Raw genomic sequence first — 24,578 nt, forward strand, 5'->3', positions numbered from 1 at the left:
GTAGGCAAGAATGTTGGTGGTCTGCTTCCATCCTATACTATAACTGTTCACCAGTTCCCCAATTATCTTTTCTGATTTATTTTGCAGAAAATACATGCTTATAGAAGATTCATCTTCTATGAATCTTCTATAACTTCTCCAGTAGTTTTAATCAAGAATGCATTGTAGCTCATTTCCAAATTTCACTCTTGGTAGGCATCTTGCATGCTCACTGTATTCCTTCGGTCTGTGCAAGGCAAATGCAGTTTGTATGGAATTAAACCTGATTTTGTGCCCACTGCCAATTTAGACTTCAATGCTATAAACATGAAAACTTGGAAAAACACCTTTGCGCAAATTACTCTAAAACCTGCACCATTCACAACCCCCCACCCCAGAACAAAATACAGTGAGTGTTGGAAATCTGAGATTAAACCAGAAAGTGCATGAAATACTCAGCAAGTCTGACAGCATCCGTGGAGAGAGAAAAGAGAGCTCATATTTCAGGTTGATGACCTTTCAGCAGAACTTCTTTTTATTCCTTTTCACTTTGAAATGTATCCTGAAGCTAAGTAACTAAAATCAGACATCTTTATAATCTGGCAACAGTGAATCTTTAGTTAAAAGAATGATGTTTAAACCTTTCAGGTGCTTTTCAAATGCTAATGTTATGGTTCAGATGTTTTATGAAGCCCGCCTGAATCATAAGCTTTGCATCTTGAATTTGACGAGATGTTTCACTTCAGGTATGATTCAAATGACCCAGGAGGGAGCTTTTATCAATCAAAGTTTATTTAAGAATATAGTTAACATGTACAGTAAGAAAATTAGCAAGAACCTTTATTCAATTACAAACAAGAAACAAAACAACCACAGGAGGAGGTATCGGGGTTCTTGAGAAACATTAAGGTCGACAAGTCCCCAGGGCCTGATGGGATATACCCCAGAATACTGAGAGAAGCAAGGGAGGAAATTACTGGGGCTTTGAGAGAAATCTTTGTATCCTCACTGGCTACAGGGGAGGTCCCAGAGGATTGGAGAATAGCCAATGTTGTTCCTTTGTTTAAAAAGGATGGCAAGAATAATCCAGGTAATTACAGGCCGGTGAGCCTTACATCAGTGGTAGGGAAATTATTGGAGAGGATTCTTCGAGACAGGATTTATTCCCACTTGGAAATAAGTGGATGTATTAGTGAGTGGCAACATGGTTTGTGAAGGGGAGGTCGTGTTTCATGAACTTGATCGAGTTTTTTGAGGAAGTGACGAAGATGATTGGTAAGGGTAGGGCAATGGATGTTGTCTACATGGACTTCAGTAAGGCCTTTGACAAGGTCCCTCATGGCAGACTGGTGCAGAAGGTGAAGTCGCATGGGATCAAAGGTGAGCTGGCAAGGTGGATACAAAACTGGCTCGTTCAAAGAAGACAGAGGGTAGCAGTGGAAGGGTGCGTTTCTGAATGGAGGGCTGTGACAAGTGGTGTTCCTCAGGGATCAGTGCTGGGACCTTTGCTATTTGTAATATACATAAATGATTTGGAGGAAAATGTAACTGGTTTGATTAGTAAGTTTGCGGACGACACAAAGGTTGGTGGATTTGCGGATAGCGATGAGGACTATCAAGAGGATACAGCAGGATATAGATCGGTTGGAGACTTGGGCGGAGAGATGGCAGATGGAGTTTAATTCGGACAAATGCGAGGTAATGCATTTTGGAAGATCTAATACAGATAGGAAATATATAGTAAATGGCAGAACCCTTAAGAGTATTGATAGGCAAAGGGATCTGGGTGTACAGGTACACAGGTCACTGAAAGTGGCAATTCAGGTGGAGAAGGTAGTCAAGAAGGCATACGGCATGCTTGCCTTCATTGGCCGGGGCATTGAGTTTAAAAATTGGCAAGTCATGTTGCAGCTTTATAGAACGTTGGTTAGGCCGCACTTGGAATATAGTGTTCAATTCTGGTCGCCACACTACCAGAAGGATGTGGAGGCTTTGGAGAGGATACAGAAAAGATTTACCAAGATGTTACCTGCTATGGAGGGCATTAGCTATGAGGAGAGGTTGGAGAAACTTGGTTTGTTCTCACTGGAACGACGGAGGTTGAGGGGGTGACCTGATAGAAGTCTACAAGATTATGAGAGGCATGGATAGAGTGGATAGTCAGAAGCTTTTTTCTCAGGATGAAAGAGTCAATTACTAGGGGGCACACGTTTAAGGTGCGAGGGTCAAGGTTTAAAGGAGATGTATGAGGCAACTTCTTTACACAGAGTGTAGTGGGTGCCTGGAATCCGTTGCTGGGGGAGGTAGTGGAAGCAGATACGGTAGTGACTTTTAAGGGGCATCTTGACAAGTACATGAATAGGATGGGAATAGAGGGATATGGTCCTCGGAACAGTAGGGGGTTTTAGTTAAGTCGGGCAGCATGTTCGGTGCAGGCTTGGAGGGCCAAAGGGCCTGTTCCTGTGCTGTAAGTTTCTTTGTTCTTTATAACGTATAACCTTTAATGAATATCTCTAATGTGTTCCAATTAAACCAAAACCCTTGCCATAGACAAAACCCTTTAAACAGGTTCAATACAGCAAAGTCTACTGCTCACGTGATCATGGAAATTGAGTCCTTTGGTGGAAGTCTGCAGATCTCTGGATTCACTCCAAACAGTTTGAAGACAAGACAGCTCCCCAAAACACCAGACAGACTCTGGTCCAGCCCCCCAAAAACAGCAGATTTTCAGCCTTCAGGAAAACAAGATCCTGTTTTCAGCTAACCAAAAGAATTTTCAAAACAACAGGGAGAGAGGGCAAACACTTATTTTTAGCTTGTTGTCCCTTCTAAAACCCAAAAACTCAAACCTGTAACTCCAAACTGAAACTGAAAATGAATCCCTGTCACCTGACCTGTCCACAGTTTTTTTTTCCCCCAACAATGACATCCCCTAAGGCTGTGAGCATGAATTTAAAAAAACCCTTAAAGATACACTAACATCATACTAAATACTTTAATATCGCAGTTAGGTTTAACATGTTTTCAAGATCAGGCTTTGCTCCATACCACTTTTACTACAAAATATAATGATTTCTTATGGGAAGTTTATCCGAAACTGAGGGAGAAATTCCAAAAGCCCAAAGAAGTGCAGAACTGCAATTTGTGAATTCAGATGAGAATAAATTTCTCTCAATGCCTGGATCCCAAAAAACTCCTGTCCCATGACTAAGATGCTAGTTTCTCGAAAGCCTATTCTGCTGGACCATCCATATGTATGCTCCTAGAAATCCATATTGTCCTGCTGAAGTGGAAAAAAACAAAATTTATGCTTACCTAGTCAGATCTTGATAACTACAGATCAACAGCCCTACTGTCATTTAAGTCAAAGCTCATAGACCTGTTAGTCTGAATTTGAATCTGTTGCAACATCCCAATCACAGTAACCTGCTCTCTGTCCACTAATTTATCTTCAAAGCAAACTGATTTACTTCTTGTGTCATTGTTCCTCAGCCAGCAAAGGGAGATTTTCCATTACCCAACACCAGATTGAAACAGTAGCTCACAATAACCCTGCAGCCTTTATGGTCTTTTCTTTTCAACCTTGCATGTGTCCTGCATGTGGTCCTTGGGTTGTTTACTTCATTTCCTGAACAAAAAGGATGGGGTAGTCCAGCTCCATTAAGCTGTGCACTTAGAGTTATAGAGTCATTATGGTACAGAAAGAGACCATTCAGCCCATCATCCCACGCTGTCTGTCTGTAGAACAATCCAATCATCATGCAGTTAATGTGTTTGTGAGTAAATTAAAATGCAGCATGTAGCTAATTTGCATCAACAGGATTTGCTGTACAAAGTCCCTGTAATATTTCAATGGGCCAACAAGCTACAGTCCAGACCCTGCCGCAGAACTTCCATACATGCTAATTATTGAAATAAATGTCAGGTTTCCAGAGTACTTTGTACGGAACAACAGTTTTAAAAGTAAAGTAAACTTTATTTATTAGTCACAAGTAAGACTTACATTAACACTGCAATGAAGTTACTGTGAAATTCCCCTGTGAAAGAATAAAGGGTTATGAGGAAAAGATTGTCAGGTAGTTTTGTGTTCACATTTCCACTGGGGACTCGCAGCTAGCAGTCCACAATTTTTCAGCCATTTGAATCAATAATAAGAAAATTATTGATGGTGCACACAGAAACATTTTTCTTTTTCCAAGATGGCGCAAGAGCGAGGCGACTTCTTGCCATCTGTGCCCAGCGTACCATCTGATTCTTTTACTCTCATTCTATGCTTCTAAAACTTTATTCTTTTAAACTCTCTAACACTACATTCTGCACTCTCTCCTTTCCTTCTCTATGTACAGTATGCTTTGTATAGCTCACAAGAAACAATACTTTTCACTGTATACTAATACATTTGACAACAATTAATCAAATCAAATCAAGTAACTTCCAACATGCACTGCCAGCAGACGAGACTCAGAAGTGAAAACATATAAATTACCCTTGTCTTATGTGTAATTGGGTAGCTGTAAGTTTGTCAACTTTTCTTGGGTGTGCCACCTCCTGCATTTTCAAACAATTTCCACAGGCATATTGGTGACAATATTTTCCCTCCAAGCTAAGGCCCCTCAGGCTTGATTGGTCAGCTTCTACTCTGCAGAGGGTGCATTTTGGTGCAAAAACAGAAAGTGCTCCTCACCCTCGCTTCAACCAGGGTGACTTCGCACACAGTAAATCTTGATGTTCCGTGGCAAGTAGCCTCCATCCTGAATGAATATGACTGTGCAGTTCCTCTTAGGAGAGCGTGCAGCTTTAATTAGCTGTTGCCGCTGCACGGGCTGTCTAGTAACGGGAAGTTAGCTTCTTGCAGGACATTGATAATTTACTAAAATTATACAAAAGCAGGAATTTCTCATCCTCCCAAAACAGCTGATAGAGGAAGATTGTGAAGACAAAAGGGAGGCAGTAAAATGGAAGAGCATCAAACATACAGTGACTGTGATTAGGAGAATTAGAAAATTGGAGACAAGCGAGAGATAGTTGCTGGAAGAGCAGGGCTTTTATAATGTTTTGTTTATGAGAAATTCCATAATTCAACTATTATTTTAAAAGTCAGTTCTTGGCAGTTGTAGAAAATTGTTCAAACAATGTACAATACATGTCACTTAAAATGCTCTAGGCGTGGTCCTTTACTTTATTCTCTTATTTTAATTATTCTCTTAATGCTGCACTAGTAGTTTCCCTGTATTTGGCATTTCCCCTGTTAAAAGATTAGGCAGGACCATTACTAACAGACTTACACCAATGGCATTCCGTAAGGGATGTAGCAGAGGATGTCCCATGCTTAAATTTCTCTATGTGTGGGGATGTGGCTGCAGGTCATCAGATGTTACCTGTTTGAAATTGCGACCTTACTGGTTGAATTTGGGAACAAGTCCGTCTCCGCTCAGCTGGCTTGTCCCTCATTAATTTAGGTTTCAATCCTTTAATTAGCATGAGGCAGGCCTTCTGTCTGTCTCTAAGGTGACATCTTGCTCCCAGTCTGTGGGAGGCTGGCAGCTCGGCAGACCAGCAGAAGAAACAGGAGCAGTTGCACCTGCTGGTGCCAAAGGAAGGCCAAAGAGCGATAGACTTGGACATTTTGGTATGCCTGGGATCTTACTGCAGCCAGGTTAACAGGCACCAGCGAGAAGAATTGGGGGCCATATTGGACATGGGACAAAGGTGGACATGGGGAGGTAAAACTGTATGTGGGGAATGGTGGTGTTGTGGGGCTGCAATTGAAACACAGGGCCAGGAAGAAGGCAACCTCTTCCCCTTTCATTGACTAGCAGCCCGTGGGTTAACCCTCTTGGACTATACATTGGACACAGGTCTCTCCAACCGCCCATCAAATCAGAGAAGTGGCAGGATGAGGACTTTAATTGCCCAATTAAAGGCTTCAATTGAGCCATGGGCAGTTGACCCACCCAGTGCCTCCATGCCGCCTATAATGGGGATGGGGTGAAGGTGTATAGATACCATCAGTGGCATGGCACCCTAATTTATGAGTCAACCTCCCTGTTTTCCTGCCTAGGGTTGCCTGTAAAATTCAGCCCACTATGTGGGAGCCTTGGGTGCCAACAAAGTTCCTAACTCTCCCTGGTGCAATTCTTTGGAACAACAGAACACCATGCCAATGTACTGCACCAGAATTTGATTTAAAATATTTCCTATGGAGATGAATTTTACATTTAAGCAGTTGTGGAAATGCTGCCTGTACCTAAGCTGGGGAGTCAAATGATAGCTGTTCCGTAAGGCAATCGAGACATGCTGATTCCCCTTTTAGCTACAAAGGCCAATGTTCATGTTACAACCACTTACTCTCATTACATACACTCGTGGCAAGCATTTTGCCTGGTTATAGCTAAGGTTTAATTATACATACAGAAAAATTCAAATCAGAATATGGTGGTGGAGCTTTCAATAAAAATAAATTTGTGAGAGATTTTAAATGGCATATGCTTTTCATTAAGATGCAAAAAGAATTCAATATCCATGTTAATGTTAGCTATACTGCAACCTGATGCTATAATTCAGCTTCAGCATTCAAAAAACAGGTTGGATATCCCTACCCTATTTATATCAATAGGCAGCTCCATCTGTGGTCATATTTATTTTTTTAAATTTGGAGTCGCATCATCATTAAAATGTTAGTTTAATAGACAATGGCAGTAATTGGTATAAGAAAAAAATCACATACAAGTCCAGCACAAGTTCACACTGGCAGGTATCCAAATCCACATCAGAACAAGATGCTAAGAAGGTTCTATTTTTCCAACTTCCTTCAATGTCTTCTCGATTACAATTGGAAATTCGCTGTATGAGAAATCACAGTAAGAATTCTCACAACACCAGGTTAAAGTCCAACAGGTTTATTTGGTAGCACAAGCTTTTGGAGTGTCGCTCCTTCTTCAGGTGAGTGAGGAGTTGTGTTCACAAACAGGGCATACATAGACACAAACTCAATTTACAAGATAATGGTTAGAATGCGAGTCTTTACAGGTAATCAAGTCTTAAAGGTACAGACAATGTGAGTGGAGAGACTTGATTACCTGTAGAGACTCACATTCCAACCATTATCTTGTAGATTGAGTTTGTGTCTATATATGCCCTGTTTGTGAACACAACTCCTCACTCACCTGAAGAAGGAGTGACATTCCGAAAGCTTGTGCTACCAAATAAACCTGTTGGACTTTAACCTGGTGTTGTGAGACTTCTTACTGTGCTTACCCCAGTCCAACGCCGGCATCTCCACATCATGAGAAATCACAGACAGTAACTTGGGTCTTACCACAGTGTGGTAGTGTCCCAGTGTTTTGTCTCAGAACCACCCTTAATACAAATAACTTTTTAGTGACTGCACATTTTCAATTCTTCAATCCTCTTCATGATCACTTTTTAAATCGGTTTCCCATGCAGGTGACAATGGCCCGTGGTCTGAGAAATGCGAATTTGCTGGAACAGCTGGCCCGTTTGTGGGAGCATGGCAGACCAACAAAGGTAATAACTATACTTTAAAGGTTTGTGTTAAATATCTAAATATACAGTCTACATTATCAATGATGTACAATCACATGACAACAGAGCATGAAGAGAGAGAGAGAGAAAGAGTGTTCTATGTAGAACCTTGTGCTGGGTCTGTATTGTACATAGTGTTATGTTAAATAAAAGATAGAGTTTACCAACTGTTTTGCTTCCAGCATTATTTGTAAATGCAGACCAGAAACAACAACTCCTAAGAGGCAGAATGATGATAACAGAATAACCAAATAATCAATTGACAAAAAGGAAAAACTGGAGCTCAGTAAGGTGAGCCATATAGATGAAATATTGCATAATTTCAAAAGTTAATTCAGGAATATATCTGCACATCCAGATATGTCTTTTGTTGTTTCTTGGGGCAGGATTTTCCTGTGAGCTTCTGGACCCCACCATCAGCCTCAAATGAAGGTCAGAGATTCGAAGTCACGTTGGACCCAAAGGGGGGCATTTTCCGATCCCGCCTGTACATGGACTGGAAATTCCCACTTGAGGTCAACAGACCTTTAATGGTCCATTAACGTGTCCGTCCCGTTTCATCGATCGGCAGGATCGGAAAATTTACCCAGAAACATTAACTTTGTTTCACTCTCCACAGATGCTACCAGGCCTGCTGAGATTTTCCAGCATTTTCTGTTTTTGTGTCAGAAGCTCACACTGTTTAGGGAACCCTCATCATGCATGATTTTCCTGGAATTGGCCAATGTTGCCCGGAGGGCAGACTTACCGTGCAATTAAAGATGCTGGGCGGGATCTCGAAGCTAGAGGCTCTCGGGCTTGGTAGGAGCAGCATGATGCCTATTATGATAGGTGAGAGAGATGGAGCAATTGGTTCGCCAACTTCTTAAAATTTAAAATCAAAAGTTCCCTCAGCAGGTGGGTCACCATTGTGGAAGCGTCCCCTTCCACAGGGCAGTGTGCTGTTGCAGACATAGGCAGGCAGTGAGGGCCTCTAAGCGTACCTTGATCACTGGTCCCCTGGTCTGATGCCAGAAGACCACCTTCAGGCAATGTCTTGTTTCCTGCTAGCAAGAGAATCCCGAGGCCAACTAGCCAGGATCCCATTCCTGTCTCTGATTGTTGAGTGACATGGTGGCACAGTTGCCTCACAGCGCCAGGAATGCGCCATCCTGGTAAATCATAGAATCCTACAGTGCGGAAGGAGGCCATTCGGCCCATCAAGCCTGCACCAACCACAATCCTACCCTGGCCTTATTCCCATAACCCCATGTATTTACCCTGCTAGTCCCCCTGACACTAAGGGGCAATTTTAGCATGGCCGATCCACCTAAACCGCACACCTTTGGAGTGTGGGAAGAAACCGGAGCACACAGAGGAAACCCACGCAGATACAGGGAGAATGTGGAAACTCCACACAGGCAGTGACCCAAGGCTGGAATTGAACCTGGCTCCCTGGTGCTATGAGGCAGCAGTGCTAACCACTGTGCCACCGTGCCACCCATCAATCTAAAAGTTATAAGGAATATATTATCGGTCCATTGACTAATATTGGTCTATGTAATATGATAAATTTTGTTTTTGTTTTAGGTGGAAGTTCAGCAAAAAAGACGACATGGGAAGGTGGCCATCGAGTGCCGGCAATTGCTTATTGGCCAACAAAGATCCCAGCTAATAGCATAAGCAGTTCACTGCTTAGGTAGGGAAAAAGATTTCCTTTATATGAGCCTGGATAAGATGCTATTTTGCAGAGTCGGTGCAGACTCGATGGGCCATATGGCCTCCTTCTGCATTGTAAGGATCCTAGGATTCTATGAAAGCATGTAGATGAGAACTAGGGGTCCAAGCTTAGGTCCTCGGGACCACCGGAAACAAAGGTGAAGAAGCAAGAAGAGAAGCATTGCAATTGATAATTTGGTTTGTGGTTAGATAGATAAGAATGGAACCACTTCTACTCAGCTGGATGACAGTGATGACGCTTTGAAGGAGGATTGTATGTACAAACCACGTCAAAAACTGCAGGCAGGTTGAGAAGGACAAGGAGAGTCAATGGGGCCTTAGTTTAGCATCTCATCTGAAAGTCAACAGCTCTCAGTGTGGTATTCTCGCAACACTGCACTGTCAGTCAAGATTTTTACACTCAAGTCTCGAGTGTGGGACTTGAATCCCCAAATTCCTCATGCAGAGCCAAGATTGCTCCCAATCAAGTCACAATTGTACATTTGGAGAACAACAGTGCTCAAATTTACTCTTTCCGTGTTACAGAAGTTGCACTGACCTTTGTGGAAAGCAGAAGAGGATTATCCAAAATGTTTTTCAAAACAAGTTTAACACATTGACCTAGTAATGATCTTCAGCTTGCTGAACTAGCAATGCACCTAGATACAGAAAGAAACTCATGTGATCTTAGTAATGCATTTGAATGATCCACTAACTTATTCTAAAGTATATTATGTGGTTGGTTAGTTTGTCAACTCTCAACATCTAGCCTTGCATAGATCTACTGAAACAAGATACAAAAAAGGTGTCAGTCCTCATGGAACCTTAATGCAGCAAGTGCCAGTGGTTTCAGGAGAAAATCGCAAAAACAAGCAACGCAAATAATAGAGTTAGTGTGAAAACTAAGATCAGTAGTAAAAGTTAAAAACAAATTGAAAATCTAATTTAATAAAGTAAGGTTGCAGAACCTCGGTGATGTGTTATTGCTATAGCATGTGAGAGCTGGTGGACCTCATTGTGGTTAATAGCGACCTGAAGCAAATGTTGGTTGCTCGAGGAATTTCAGCTCAATGAGCGAGAGGCCAAGCTTCAGACATTGTGATGCACCAGGGAGATGGAGTGTACCTGGATGCTGCCCTTGTTCAACAGTAAGAAATCTCACAACAACAGGTTAAAGTCTAACAGGTTTATTTGGTATCACAAGCTTTTGGAGTGCTGCTCCTTCATCAGGTGAGTGGCTTCAGTGTCGATATGCGCAATCTTCTTGGGGATCCTCTCCACTTTGAGCCGGCGGTGAAGGAGCAGTGCTCCAAAAGCTCATGATACCAAATAAACCTGTTGGACTTTAACCTGGCGTTGTGAGACTTCTTACTGTGCCCACTCCAGACCAACGCCAGCATCTCCAGATCTTGTTCAACAGGTTTGAGAATCTTCCTCTCTGTGTGGATGAGAGCAGAGACTGCAGGGAGAATGAGCCAACAGATCATAGCACCGTGGTACAGGGACCCATTCAAGTAGGGGGAGAAAAGAGAAATGTAGTTGTAGGTGGGGATAGTATAGTTAAGAGAATATACACTCGCCAGGATCGAGAGTCCCAAAGGCTGTGTTGCCAATCTGGTAAGAAGTTTAACAACACCAGGTTAAAGTCCAACAGGTTTATTTGGTAGCAAAAGCCACACAAGCTTTCGAGGCTCTAAGCCCCTTCTTCAGGTGAGTGGGAATTCTGTTCACAAACAGAACTTATAAAGACACAGACTCAATTTACATGAATAATGGTTGGAATGCGAATACTTACAACTAATCCAGTCTTTAAGAAACAAAACAATGGGAGTGGAGAGAGCATCAAGACAGGCTAAAAAGATGTGTATTGTCTCCAGACAAGACAGCCAGTGAAACTCTGCAGGTCCACGCAACTGTGGGAGTTACAAATAGTGTGACATAAACCCAATATCCCGGTTGAGGCCGTCCTTGTGTGTGCGGAACTTGGCTATCAGTTTCTGCTCAGCGACTCTGCGCTGTCGTGTGTCGCGAAGGCCGCCTTGGAGAATGCTTACCCGAATATCAGAGGCCGAATGCCCGTGACCGCCGGCATCTCCACATCATGATTGCCAATCTGGTGCCAGTGTTTGGGACATCTGCTCTGGGCTGGAGAGGAACTTGCAGTGGGAGGGGGAGTATTCAGTGGCCATGGTCCATGTAGGTACCAACAACATAGATAGAACAAGGAAACAAGTTCTGTATTGACTGTTTGAGGAGCTAGGCACTAAATTAAACAACAGAACCTAAAATTTTATAATCTCTGGATTATTACTTGAGCCTCATACAAATCGGCATAGGATACATAAAAGTAGACAGATGTGGCTCAAAGACTGGTGTGGGAGTAGTGGGTTTTGGTTTGTGGGGCCCTGGCATCAATACTGGGGAAAGTGGGGCCCGTACTGTTGGGATAGTCTACATCCAAACTATGCTGGGACCAATGTTCTTGCAAACTGCATAATTAGGGAAGTAGAGAGGGCTTTAAACTATATAGAGAGTTTGGGGTGGGGGGAGGGTGGCTTGTTCTGTAGAAGGGTTTATGTAGGTGTGCGAAGCAAAAGGATATGATAGCATTACAAAGCAGTTATTCAGGTAATGATGCCTAGAGTGTGATAGGAAGGGACAGAGTATACAAACGTAAAAAAAAGCAACAAGTAAAGTCACAAAGGAAAAGAAATGGCAAAAGGGTAAAATTAATGGCTCTAAAATGTACGTAGCACTTGGCACAAAATAAATTAGTTAACAGCACAAATTGAGGTTAATGGTTATGATCTTACAGCCATTACAGAGATGTGGCTACAAGAAGTTCAAAACTGAGAACTAAATATTCAGGGATATGTGACATTTCGTAAGCAGTTTAACAACACCAGGTTAAAGTCCGACAGGTTTATTTGGTAGCAAAAGCCACACAAGCTTTCGGAGCTCTAAGCCCCTTCTTCAGGTGAGTGGGAATTGGCTATCTTGTCTGGAGACAATACACATCTTTTTAGCCTGTCTTGATGCTCTCTCCACTCACGTTGTTTTGTTTCTAAAAGACTTGATTAGCTGTAAGTATTCGCATTCCAACCATTATTCATGTAAATTAAGTCTGTGTCTTTATATGCCCTGTTTGTGAACAGAATTCCCACTCACCTGAAGAAGGGGCTTGGAGCTCCGAAAGCTTGTGTGGCTTTTGCTACCAAATAAACCTGTTGGACTTTAACCTGGTGTTGTTAAACTTCTTACTGTGTTTACCCCAGTCCAACGCCGGCATCTCCACATCATGACATTTCGTAAGGACAGGCAGGAAGGAAAGGGTGGTGTGGTAACTTTGTTAGTACGAGATGGAATAAGTATAATAGCAAGAAATTATCTTGGATCAGAAGATGTAGAATCCATATGGGCGGAGGTAAGAAATAACAAGGGCAAGAAGACACTGGTGGGAGTAGTCTATACACCTTCTAATAGTAGCTGGACTGTATCACAGAGAATAAATCAGGAGATAATAAGGGCGTGTAAAAAAGACAATACCATAATCATGGATGACTTTAATCTTAATGTAGATAAGGAAAATCAAATTGGCAGAGGTAACCATGATCTCATTGAATGGTGGAGCAGACTCAATGGGCCAAATGTCCTACTTATGGTCCTACATTTTATGGTTTTATGGCTTGTAATCTCTCCTGATTTTCTGTTTACTTTCTGCAGTTCTTGATGTCAGATTTTTTTGATCTTTGAACTTTCCTTTGCATTTGTATTTACCTATCAATGCACACAAGATTCAATCATTCAGTAGAGATATGGCAGCATGACTTTTTATCTCTTGGACCTAAGTTCAAATGTAGTCTTGATTAGACATGCAGTTCAACATACAAGCTTTACAAAACTCAATTGCTAAAATAATCTCCACATCATCACTTCATCAGAGGAGAAAGTTGCGGAACTAGCAAAGACATGTTTTCCAAAATTATGATTACAAAATCCTTGTCTGTGACCTGCAAAATTAATAATGTTTCATCCTAAAAATGTTTTTTTTTGCAGTACTTTAGATCTATTTTCTACCTTGATTTCACTGGCAAATGCAAGCCTGCCTCCAAACAGACGCTATGATAGCATGGATATATCAGAGGTGCTGTTGGGCCAGTCACACCATGGTCATCAGGTAATGTTTGTTGTGTTAACATAAACCAAATTAAAAACTTCTTACAATGCATGACTACATCGAAAGCCAGTTACTTTTGTAGTATTATATAAGGAAATGCTGCAGACAATTTCACACACCCAAAGGCCCACTATGTGAAATGAAAGGCAATTTAATCTTGTTTTATTCACTTTTTACGGGATGTGGACATTGCTGGCCAAGCCAACAGTTGTCATTGAGAAGGTGGTGGTGAGAAGCTGCCTTCTTGAACCACTGCAGTCCCTGAGATGTAGGTACACTCACAGTGCTGTTAGGGAGAGAATTCCAGGATTTTGACCCACGATAGTGAAGGAACGGTAATATATTTCCAAGTAAGAATGGTGAGTAACTTGGAGGGAAACCTCCTGTTGATGGTGTTCCCAGGTTTCTGCTGCCCTTGTCCTTTTAGATGGAAGTGGTCATGGGTGCTGCCTAAAGAACCTTGGTGAGTTGCTGCAGTGCATCTTGTAGATGGCACATACTGCTGCCACTGTTTGATTTTGGTGGTATTCGTTTGAGGGAGGAATTTTTGCTGGGACACTAGGAGAAAACCGAGCACCTCAGATATTTCTATGGAATCGGGTACAACTCAGTGTAAGCTGGTAAAACTTAAAATGTCAAGTTCTGCCAGTGCGACATCTCTTTAGTATTACAGTGTGGTGTCAATTTAGATTATGTGCTTCAATCTTGTATTGGGATTTAAACCCACAACTGACTGAGCACTGTGGAAGTTCTGTCAAATGAACCAAATTCTCAGCTTAGTGCTGGAGTTTTTCTCTTTCTTCAGAAGCTCTTAAGTCCAAGTTTCCATTTTTATTTTCTTCAATAAAATATATTCTGACAATTTTTGCTTGGACTACTTCCTGGTGCTTTTCAAGTTTGGGAGTGGGGGGACACATTTACTTTGACTTTTAGTGGGGACAGTACAAATGGCCAACATAGATTCAGTAATATATCTCTCCCTACTTTCACTTTGAGGCTTGGGCAGGAAGCTGACTTTTGCAACTTGTGTCTTTCATATCTGCTGAAAATTGGATGGTCGTGAGACCACAATTGAGGTCAGTGCCTCGCCTTTTTCAAATTGCTGATTGAGTTTCTAAATTAAACCAGTCTGGAATCAAAATTTAGTATTCCGCTGCCATTAATCCAAATTCAAGAATTATCATTCATTTTTACATAACATGCAATTTTTAAATTATTTTATGCACTTGTGCTACAAGCTTTTGTTTCTGAATGGTGTTGAGCTGCTTGAGTGTTGTTGGAGTTGCACTCATCCAGGCAAGTGCAGAGTATTCCATTACGCTCTTGATTTTTGTCTTGTAGATGGTGGACGTGCTTTGCGGGGGGGGGGGGGGGAGTCAGAAGATGAGTTACTTGCCGCAGGATCCAGAGCCTTTGACCTGTTCTGATAACGGTGTTTATATGGCTAGTCCAGTTCCGTTTCTGGACAATGGTAACTCCCATAGTTGATAGTGGGGGTTTCAGCGATGGTAATGTCATTGAAGGACACTTGTGTGGTACGAATGTTACTTGCCACTTGTCAGCCCAAGACAGGACCTTTTCCAGGCCTTACTGCATTTAGACATGAACTGCTTCAGTATCTGAGGACTTGCAAATGATGCTGAACATTGTGCAGTCATCTGCGAACTTCCCCATTTCTGACCTTATGATGAAAGGAAGGTCACGAAGATGAAGCAGCTCAAGATGGTTAGACCTAGGACACTACCCTGAGGAACTCCGCAGTGATGTCCTGGAGCTAAGATGATTGATCTCTAACCACCACAACTATCTTCCTTTGTGCCAGCTATGATTCCAACGAGCAGAGAGATTTTTCCCTGATTCCTGTTGACTCCAATTGGGCTCCTGGATGCCATACTCGGCAAAATGCTGCCTTGAAGTCAAAGGCAGTCAGTCTCACCTCATCTCCGACATTCAGCTCTTTTGTCCATGTTTGAACCAAGCCTGCAATGAGGCCAGAAGCTGAGTGACCCTGGCGGAACTCAAACTGAGCATCAGTGAGCAGATTATTGCTGAGTAAGTGCCGCTTGATATCACTGTTGATGACCCCTTCCATCACTTTACTGATGATCGAGAGTAGACTGATGGGACAGTAATTGGCCAGGTTCGATTCGTCCTGTTTCCAGTGTACAGGACATACCTGGGCAATTTTCTATGTTGCTGGATAGATGTCAGTGTTGTAGCTGTACTGGAACAGTTTGGCTGGGGGTCCGGCAAGTTCTGGAGCACAAGTCTTAGGACCATTGCTGGAATATTGTCAGGGCCCATACTCGTTTCAGCATCCAGTGCCTTCAGCCACTTCTTGATATCACATGGAGTGAATCAAATTGACTGAGGACTGGCAACTGTGATGTTGGGGACCAATGGAGAAGGCTGAGATGGATCCACACGGCACTTCCAGCTGAAGATTGTTGCGAATGCTTCAGCCTTATCGTTAGCACAGATGTACTGGGCTCCTCCATCATTAAGGATGAAAATGTTTGTGTCCTGGAGACTTGTGCTCCAGAACTTGCTGCTTCAGAGCACCATTCACAGCTGGATGAGGCAGGACTGCAGAGCTTAGGTCTGATCTGTTGTCTGTGGAATCGCTTAGCTCTGTCTATTACCTGCTGCTCATGCTGTTTGTCAGGCAAGTACTACTGTGTTGTAGCTTCATCAGATTGACTCCTCATTTTTATGTGTGCCTGGTGTTCTTCCCCCTGCACTCTTCATTAAACCAAGGTTGATCTCTTGGCTTGGTGGTAATGGTAGAGTGGGGGATATGCTGGGCCATGAGGTTATAGATTGTGCATGTGTACAATTCTGCTGCTGCTGATGGCCCACAGTGCCTCATGGATGTCCAGTCTTGAGTTGTTAAGTCTGTTCGAAGTCTATTCCATTTAGCACAGTGGTGGTGATGTCACACAATATGATGGAGGGTATCCTCAATGTGAAGATGAGCCTTCACCTCCACAAGAACTATGTAGTAGTCACTTCTACTGATACTGTCTTGGACAGATGCATCTGCAGCAGGCAGGTTGTTGAGGATGCGATCAAGTATGTTTTTCTCTTTTGTTGTTTCCTTCACGACCTGCTGCAGTCCCAGTCTAGCAGCCGTGTCCTTTAGGAACCGGACAGCTTGGTCTATGGTGGTGCTACCAATCCACTCTTGGTGATGGATATTGAAGTACCCCACTCAGAGTACATTCTGCACCCTTATCACCCTCAGTGCTTCCTACAAATGGTGTTCAACATGGAAGATTACTGATTCATCAGCTGAGCGGGGATGGTACATGGGAATCAGAAGGATGTTTGCTTGCATATGTTTGACCTGGTGCCATGAGATTTCATGGGGACCAGAGTTGATGTTAAGGACAGGTTATCAGATTATGTTTCCTGCATCAGGCTAATCATTAAATTAACAGTTTTGTTTAAATATGTTGCAGCAGTATTATTCTCATGCTGTCATGCTCCTGAGTGCCAGCGAATTACTCTGTAAACAGACGTTGTTCCATGATTCAATGGGCTCATGGTTGATCTGCCTTTGCTCTACAACCCCTAATATTTTGGTGAACAAAGATCTGTCATTCTCAGATTAATAATTAACAATTGATCAAGCATCAACTGCTGTTTGCAAAAGTTCCAAACATGGACTTGGCGATCAGAAGTGTTTCCTAAATTAACTCCTGTCGGGACCAGCTCCAATTTTTAGGCTACGTCACTTAGTTCTAGATGGCCTAGTTTGCTTTGATCTGCATTTAGAAATGATTAGCATGAAGTCAGAATTTCAGAAGTTCCTATCAATGCTACTTGTAGCTTAAATATTGCGAGCTGTAAAGCACAATTGAGTTACACTAAAGACAGCATGTTTAATAACAACTCCAAAACGAAAAATAGAATGGAAGATATGGACCTGAATTTTTCAGAAACCATCCACTGACGACTCAACAGGCCTGCTGCCATTTTACACAAATGAGCATTGATTGGCAGCAGGTAGGACTTCTATCTGCACTTGGTAGGAAGTCCAACCTTGGAAAGCTGTTGGCCAATTGGCCGACAACTCTCCAGGCCATCCAGGCACAGCGCTGCAGTGGCCAGACAAGGCAGTGCAGCATCATGCCTGGGACTAAGTACAAGAAGCCAGTGTGAGGTAAGTGACAAGGGTCATAAGATAATGAAGGGGCTAGGCAGGGTAGAAGCAGCGAAGTTATTTCCACTTACAATGGAAACAAGAACTAGGGGGCATAGCCTAAAAATACGGGGGGAGTCAATTTAGAACAGAGTTGAGGAGGAACTTCTTCTCCCAGGGGGTAGTGAATATTTGGAATTCTCTGCCCAAAGAAGCAATAGAGGCTACCTGGTTAAATGTGTTTAAGTCACAGATAGATTTTTAACCATTAAGGGAATTAAGGGTTATGGGGAGCGGGCGGGTAAGTGGAACTGAACCCACTATCAGATCAGCCATGATCTTATTGAATGGCGGAGCAGGCTTGAAGGGCTAAATGGCCTACTCCTGCTCCTATTTCTTATGTTCTTACGTCCCGGAGAGGGAAGGGGATGGCCTTGTGGGGGTTGCAGAGGGTGTGAGTGGGAAATCGGGGGATAGGCTGGGAACGGAGGAGGGAGGTCCAGAAATATCCTGTCTGTGAGGGGAGCGCGTCCCAATTGAGGCCAGTGGGAAATTTTTCTATTTCCCCACTCTCAGTTATCTGACGCCTGCCAGCCTGACAATTGAAGCTGGGTGGGAAAAGGCCCCTAAGTGTCCATTAAGAGGCCATTTAAGGGCTTTAATAGGAGCAAGGGCAGGTATCCCATCCGAGGCCCTGCCCACCCAACCGTAAAATCGCTTCCAGGTCGGGGCGGGTGGGATCCCAGAGGGAATCTTGTCGATGCAATTTCACACTCCCTCCCCGCCTCAGTACCTGCCAGAGGAAAGCGTAAAATTCCGACCATGATTTTGAAACATGATAGAAGAATTTTATGGTGAAATAAAACGGCTGCAGAAAAACTGTTTATTCTGCCATACTTAACGTCAGAATGAAATGTTTACAGGGCCAAATGCTGAATGATGTTCATCATGTAAAATTGATATCTTAGCTGCAGAATCCCAGTAGGCCAGAAGCCACATTATCCATGCCTTGGATAGAAATAATAGCAAGCTTGGCCAAGAATATATCGAGAACATGTGGGTTGCAGTAACAAAGTGATAGAGAGTAGCTTTAATTCTTCACATTGTTGATGTATAATGGAAGCTAACCAACCTGCTGCTGGAAGCAAATGAGCTCAACATTTGTCCAGCAGGCCTCCATGTGGCCAGTTCAGAGCGGCCTCAGTGTAGTCCAGTGAGCAGGCAACTGTTTGTCATCTTAGTAACAGATGGTTTGTTGCCTGCAAACACAATAGAAAGAAAATTACATCTAAAAATAAGTATATATGCCACAGACAGAAGACACTTCATTACACAAAAATGCTGACATAATATTTGCTCTCAAGTATGCTCACTGTTCTTAAGTTACAATTTGACTTCAAAAGTTCTAATTCTGAATGAATTCGAAATCAAATTTGACAAGTGCAGTCAGTTATTCAGAGCAGTCATCCCAATGTACCCAGCATGCAAAGTTATTCAGCACGCTCAAGCTATCAGATATGCTCAGCAACCTGCATTGAAAAATACAAGGAAATTAATAATTAGTTAAATAATAACTGAATTTATTCAGATTTTCATTTAGTCCAAAGAGATTGTTCCACTGTCCAGTACATACTGGAAAGCAAGACCTGATACCATTAGCTCTTAATTCATTTTAGTCTCAGGGTCTGTATTTTCCACCCTCTCACTCCCCAGGATCTAAACTCCTCCCTCTGCAACCTCAGGGTTTAAGCTGTCCCTCCACCACCGTCCTCCTCCAGTCTCAGGGTCTAAACTCTCCACCTCCTCCTGCCCTCCAGTCTGCAAACTCTCTCCTTTGCCTCAAGCCTTTAAATTCTCCCCTCCCCCCTCTCTCCCGCCTCTCCCCTCTCTCCCGCCTCTCCCCCTCTCTCCAGCCTCTCCCCCCTCCCTCCAGCCTCTCCCCCCTCCCCACCTTTTCCCCCTCCCTCCCACCTCTTCCCCCTCCCTCCCACCTCTTCCCCCTCCTTCCCACCTCTTCCCCCTCCCTCCCACCTCTTCCCCACCCTCCCACCTCTTCCCTCTCCCTCCCACCTCTTCCCTCTCCCTCCCGCTTCTTCCCCCCCCCTCTCTCCTGCCTCTTCCCCCCTCCAAACTCCCCCTTGCGTCAGCCTCTCCCCCTTGCAAATTGCCCCCTCCCTTCAGCTTCCTCCTTCCCCTCCCCTCCAAACTCTCCCCCATTCTTCCAGTCTCCCAATCTTGGGGCATTGCAAACCTTTGGCGCCTGCAGGACTCCCAATATCACTCCAGGCCTTGGTGCTTCCCGATCTCACTTCAGGCCTGCTAAACTCACTCCAGACCTTGGGGCCTGCCAATCTCGCTCCAAACCTCTGGCAAATGACCTCTTCAATCTAAAAAAAACTATTAGAAAGGACAACTTGTCAAAACTTTACAGATTTGTATTAAATGATTTGACTGTCCCCTTACAGCTCATTGTACCTGTAGCTATTAATTTTTGGTCATTTATTATTCTTTATTACCCTTATATTTGGTCAGTTATTTAAGGAATTTCACTTTGGAAACCTGCCACTGCCACTTTTTGGCTCTGTACTTGTGTGATACAGTTACTTAGGTTTGACTTGTGCTTTTGATTTGTGCTCAGAGACTAAACTAAAAATAATGTCCTTAACACATTACTGAAGCAAAGGCCAGTAATCTGGATCCTGATCCTGAGATTTTGTAAAAAAAATTCAATATGCTTGATATTATATCATTAAATTACTCAAAGCGCATGAATTTGAAATTCATTCCTGGAATGTAGGCGTCACTGGCCAGGCCAGCATTTATTGCTCATCCCTGTTTGCCCCTGAGAAGGTGGTGGTGAGCTGTCATCTTGAACCGCTGCAGTCCATGTGGTTTATGTACACTCAGTGCTATTGGCAAGGAAGTTCCAGGATGTTGGCCCAGCGCAGAGAAGGAACGGAGATATATTCCCAAGTTAAGATGGTGTGTGGCTTGGGGGAGAATTTCAAGGTGGTGGTGGTGTCCCCATGTATCTGTTCCTTTTGTCCTTCTAGACGATAGGGGTCATGGGTTTGGAAGGTGCTGTCTAAGGAGCTTTGGTGAGTTGCTACATTACATCTTGTAGATTATATACACTGCTGCCACTATAGGTGGAATTTCATGCATGACTTGTGCAATCAGTGGGTGGAACCGGAAGCAGCCACAAACCCTGGTCCCGCTGAATGTCATTAAAACTCTCAATATTATACTAAGGGGCAGCAAGCACGCATCGCGTCCAAACCAGTGGAGCTGAGCTAGCGGGGGCGCAGCAGGCGTCGTGTCCAATGTGGCCCATCACGAACTTCAAAAGCAGCCTCCACAGGCCTTGGTGGCACAAGGACCAAACCTCTGATGCCAGCCAACAGAAGTCTTGTCTGAGCTCCACACTGAACACCACCTCACCTCACCCCTACAGATGGCTAACTCCTCAGCCTTTGTTGCCAACAAGGACCATTTATCCCACACTTGCATTAAGAAACATCAATTCCAGTTGGGCCGCCTGCCCATTTTGCCCGTGTGACAAGCGTAAAATCACACAGGCAATGTAAAATTTAGGTCAATTGCGGTTTTAATCCCCTTGATCATTTCTTTAATTGGCAGCAGGCATGCACCCGATCTGCACCTGTGCCCGCCTAGTGAAATGTTGTGTGAGTGCATGAAGACATTGGGATGCGTCCCTGATGTCATCACTTGCTATTTCACAAACTTCAGGTCAGGCATACTCCCACCCAGAGCATGCAAAATTCTACCCGCTATGTTGGTGGTGGAGGGAATGATTGTTTGTGGATAGGCTGCCAATCAAGTGGCTGCTTTGTCCTGGATGGTGTTGAGCTTCTTGAGGGTTGTTGGATTTGCACTCATCCAGGCAAGTGGAAAGTATTCCATCACACTCCTGACTGTGCCTTGTAGATGTTGGACAGGCTTTGGGAGTCAAAAGGTGAGTTACTCGTCACAGGATTCCTAGCCTCTGAGCTGCACTGGTAGCCACAGATTTTATATAGCTAGTCCAGTTCAGTGTCTGGTCAATGGTAATTCCTTGGATATTGATAGTAGGGGATTCAGTGGTGGGTAATGATGGTTAGATTCTGGTCATTGCCTGGCACAATGTAACTTGAATGTTATTTGCCATTTGTCAGCCCAAGTCTGGATATTATCCTGGTCTTGATGCATTTAGACATGGGCTGCTTCAATATCTGAGGAGTTGCGAATGGTGCTGAACATTGTGCAATTGTTGGCGAACATCCCCACTTCTGACCATAGGATGGAAGGAAGGTCATTGATGAAGCAGCTGAAGATGGAGGAACTCCAGCTGTGATGTCTTGGAGCTGAGATGATTAATCTCCAACCACCACAACCACCTTCCTTTGTGCCAATGATGACTGCATCAATGGAGAGTTTTCCCCTTATTCCCAGTGACTCCAGTTTTGCTAGGACTCCTTAATGACATACTCGGTCAAATGCTGCCTTGCCATCAAGGGCAATCACTTTCGCCTCACCTCTGACACTCAGCTCTTTTGTCCATATTTGAAACAAGGCTGTTATGAGATCAGGAGCTGAGTGACCCTGGTGGAACCCAAACTGACCGTCAGTGGGCAGATTATTGCTTCGCAAGTACTACTTGGTAGTGCTCACTTTACTGATGATCAAAAGTAGACTGACACAGCAGAAATTGGGGGGTTGGAATAGTCCTGCTTTTTGTGCACAGGATATATTTACCTGGGCACTTCTCCACACTGCCAGATAGACATCAGTGTTGTGGGTGTGTTGGAACAGCTTGGCGAGCAGCGCAGCAAGTTCTGAAGCACAAGTCTTCATTCCTATTGCTGTAATATTGTGAGGGTCTAGCGCCTTTGCAGTGTTCAGTGGCTTCAGCTGTTTCTTGGTACCACGTGGAGTGATCCAAATTGGCTGAAAATTGGCAAATATGATGCTGGAGTCCTCCAGAGGAGGCCGGGATGGATCGTTCACTCACCATTCCTGGCAGAAGATGGTTGCAAATATTTTTTTCCACTGATGTATGCAAAGGGCTTTACTACCAACTGCAATGATTAAACCACCTTGGAGAAATATTGGGGTAGAAATTGAACTTTCTTGTGCCTGTTTTATTTCTGTAACAGCAATTTGTGATTCAAACCATACTGCAAAAACCTGAGCTCATGATCTAGGCTGAAAATTAAGTGCAGCAGTGAGGAAATGTGAAACCAGAGCCCTGTTTGTCCCTCTCAGGTGATGTAAAAGATACCAGCAGGCAATTCAAAGCTGAGCAGAGAGCTCACCAGGTGCCCTGGCCAACATTCACCCCTCAACCACTGCATAAAAGAAGATTTTCTGTCATTCATTCTATTTCTATTTCTAGTTATTGTTCTTCATGAGAGATAGCTGTGCACAAGTTAGCTGATGCATGTTGCACATTACAACAACAATTCTATTTTGAAAGTACTTTATTGGTTGTGAAGTACTTTGAAATGTTTTGCGGTCATGCGAGGTGCTATATGAATGCGAGTCTTTCCTTTCTTTCTTTGTATATTGTTCCCTGCTTCCAGTTAACACATCAAGTTAGTCCAGTCAAACTGAACTTAATAGTTAACAAGGTGTAACCCATAATTGCAGGCACAGTACCAACTGAATGTTGTGGCCTTCTAATATTTTAAATGCATTATACATTTGCAATTGGTTTAGAATTTGAAGATTTGGAAGGCCCTCTTTTGCTTAATTGCATTAATTTCCACAAGCATTTGAGCTGCAAGATCTACTTCAATTTACCACATAAGAATATGGTATAACAATTTTGATAGCTATCTCAAGTAAATAAACCCTTGATGGCTGGAGCATCGAGAATTAGGGAGACATAGTCTCAGGATAAGGGGATGACTGTTTTGACTTCAAATTGTCCCATTCCTGGCCACAATGATATTAATAGTAATGATTCAAGCACTTGACAAGCTTCCTGCTAAAGGCAGTCAGGTATTGTACACAGGGTGGCACGGTGGCACAGTGGTTAGCATTGTTGCCTCACATTGCCATGGCCCAGGTTAGATTCCTGGCTTGGGTTACAGTCTGTGCGGAGCCTGCACGTTCTCCCCGTGCCTGTGGGTTTCCTCCCATAGTCTGAAGGATGTGCTGGTTTGGTGCATTGGCCATGCTAAATTCTCTCTCAGTGTACCCGAACAGGTTGTCGGAGTGTGGCGACTAGGGGATTTTCACAGTAACTTTGTTGCAGTGTTAATGGAAGCCTAATTGTGACACTAATGAATGAATTTTTAAAAACTTAAGATGCAGAAGTGGCAATCCAGTGATGTCATCAGCACCGACCTCAGTGGAGTCACACATTGTATTCTGCCTGACAAGCAGGAACAGACTAGCAAGAAGAGACCAGGGTATCAGTGTTCAATTTCCTCCTCTTTAAATTCCTTGCAGACCACAAGGAATAGGACTGGAACCGCCCCCACCACCCCACCCTCCCGCAACCGACCCGAATGTGAGATAAACACCAGCCTCCCTAATCCCATCATGATTGCCCTCAGACCCTTACAATTCCTAACAGTGCCAGGGACCTGGGTTCAATTCCAGGCTTGAATGAAGTTTGCACATTCTCCCCATATCTGTGTGGGTTTCCTCTGGGTGCTCTGATTTCCTCCCACAGTCCAAAGAACAAAGAACAGTACAGCACAGGAAACAGGCCCTTCGGCCCTCCAAGCCTGTGCCGCTCCTTGGTCCAACTAGACCAATCGTTTGTATCCCTCCATTCCCAGGCTGCTCATGTGACTATCCAGGTAAGTCTTAAACGATGTCAGCGTGCCTGCCTCCACCACCCTACTTGGCAGCGCATTCCAGGCCCCCACCACCCTCTGTGTAAAAAACGTCCCTCTGATGTCGGAGTTGGGGGTAGTGTGTTAAAGTGGATTGGGGACTGGCTATCCGACAGGAAGCAAAGAGTCGGAATAAATGGGTGTTTTTCCGGTTGGAGGAAGGTAACTAGTGGCGTGCCGCAGGGAT

At 43.6% G+C, this 24,578-nt stretch overlaps 1 protein-coding gene across 5 annotated transcripts in view; it reads left to right on the top strand.

The window, feature by feature from the left end:
• Window positions 1-24,578, top strand: part of arsg (arylsulfatase G) — a 139,372-nt gene that overhangs the window by 100,314 nt on the left and 14,480 nt on the right. For all 5 annotated transcript variants that reach the window (XM_078225605.1, XM_078225604.1, XM_078225601.1 and 2 more), the window contains 3 exons: window positions 7,426-7,506; window positions 9,094-9,202; window positions 13,279-13,399. In XM_078225605.1, the coding sequence (XP_078081731.1) occupies window positions 7,426-7,506; window positions 9,094-9,202; window positions 13,279-13,399 (311 nt within the window). The remainder of the gene's footprint in view (window positions 1-7,425; window positions 7,507-9,093; window positions 9,203-13,278; window positions 13,400-24,578) is intronic.

This window comes from Mustelus asterias, chromosome 12, assembly GCF_964213995.1.
Source record: "Mustelus asterias chromosome 12, sMusAst1.hap1.1, whole genome shotgun sequence".
In the NCBI taxonomy this organism is placed as follows: Eukaryota; Metazoa; Chordata; class Chondrichthyes; order Carcharhiniformes; family Triakidae; genus Mustelus; species Mustelus asterias.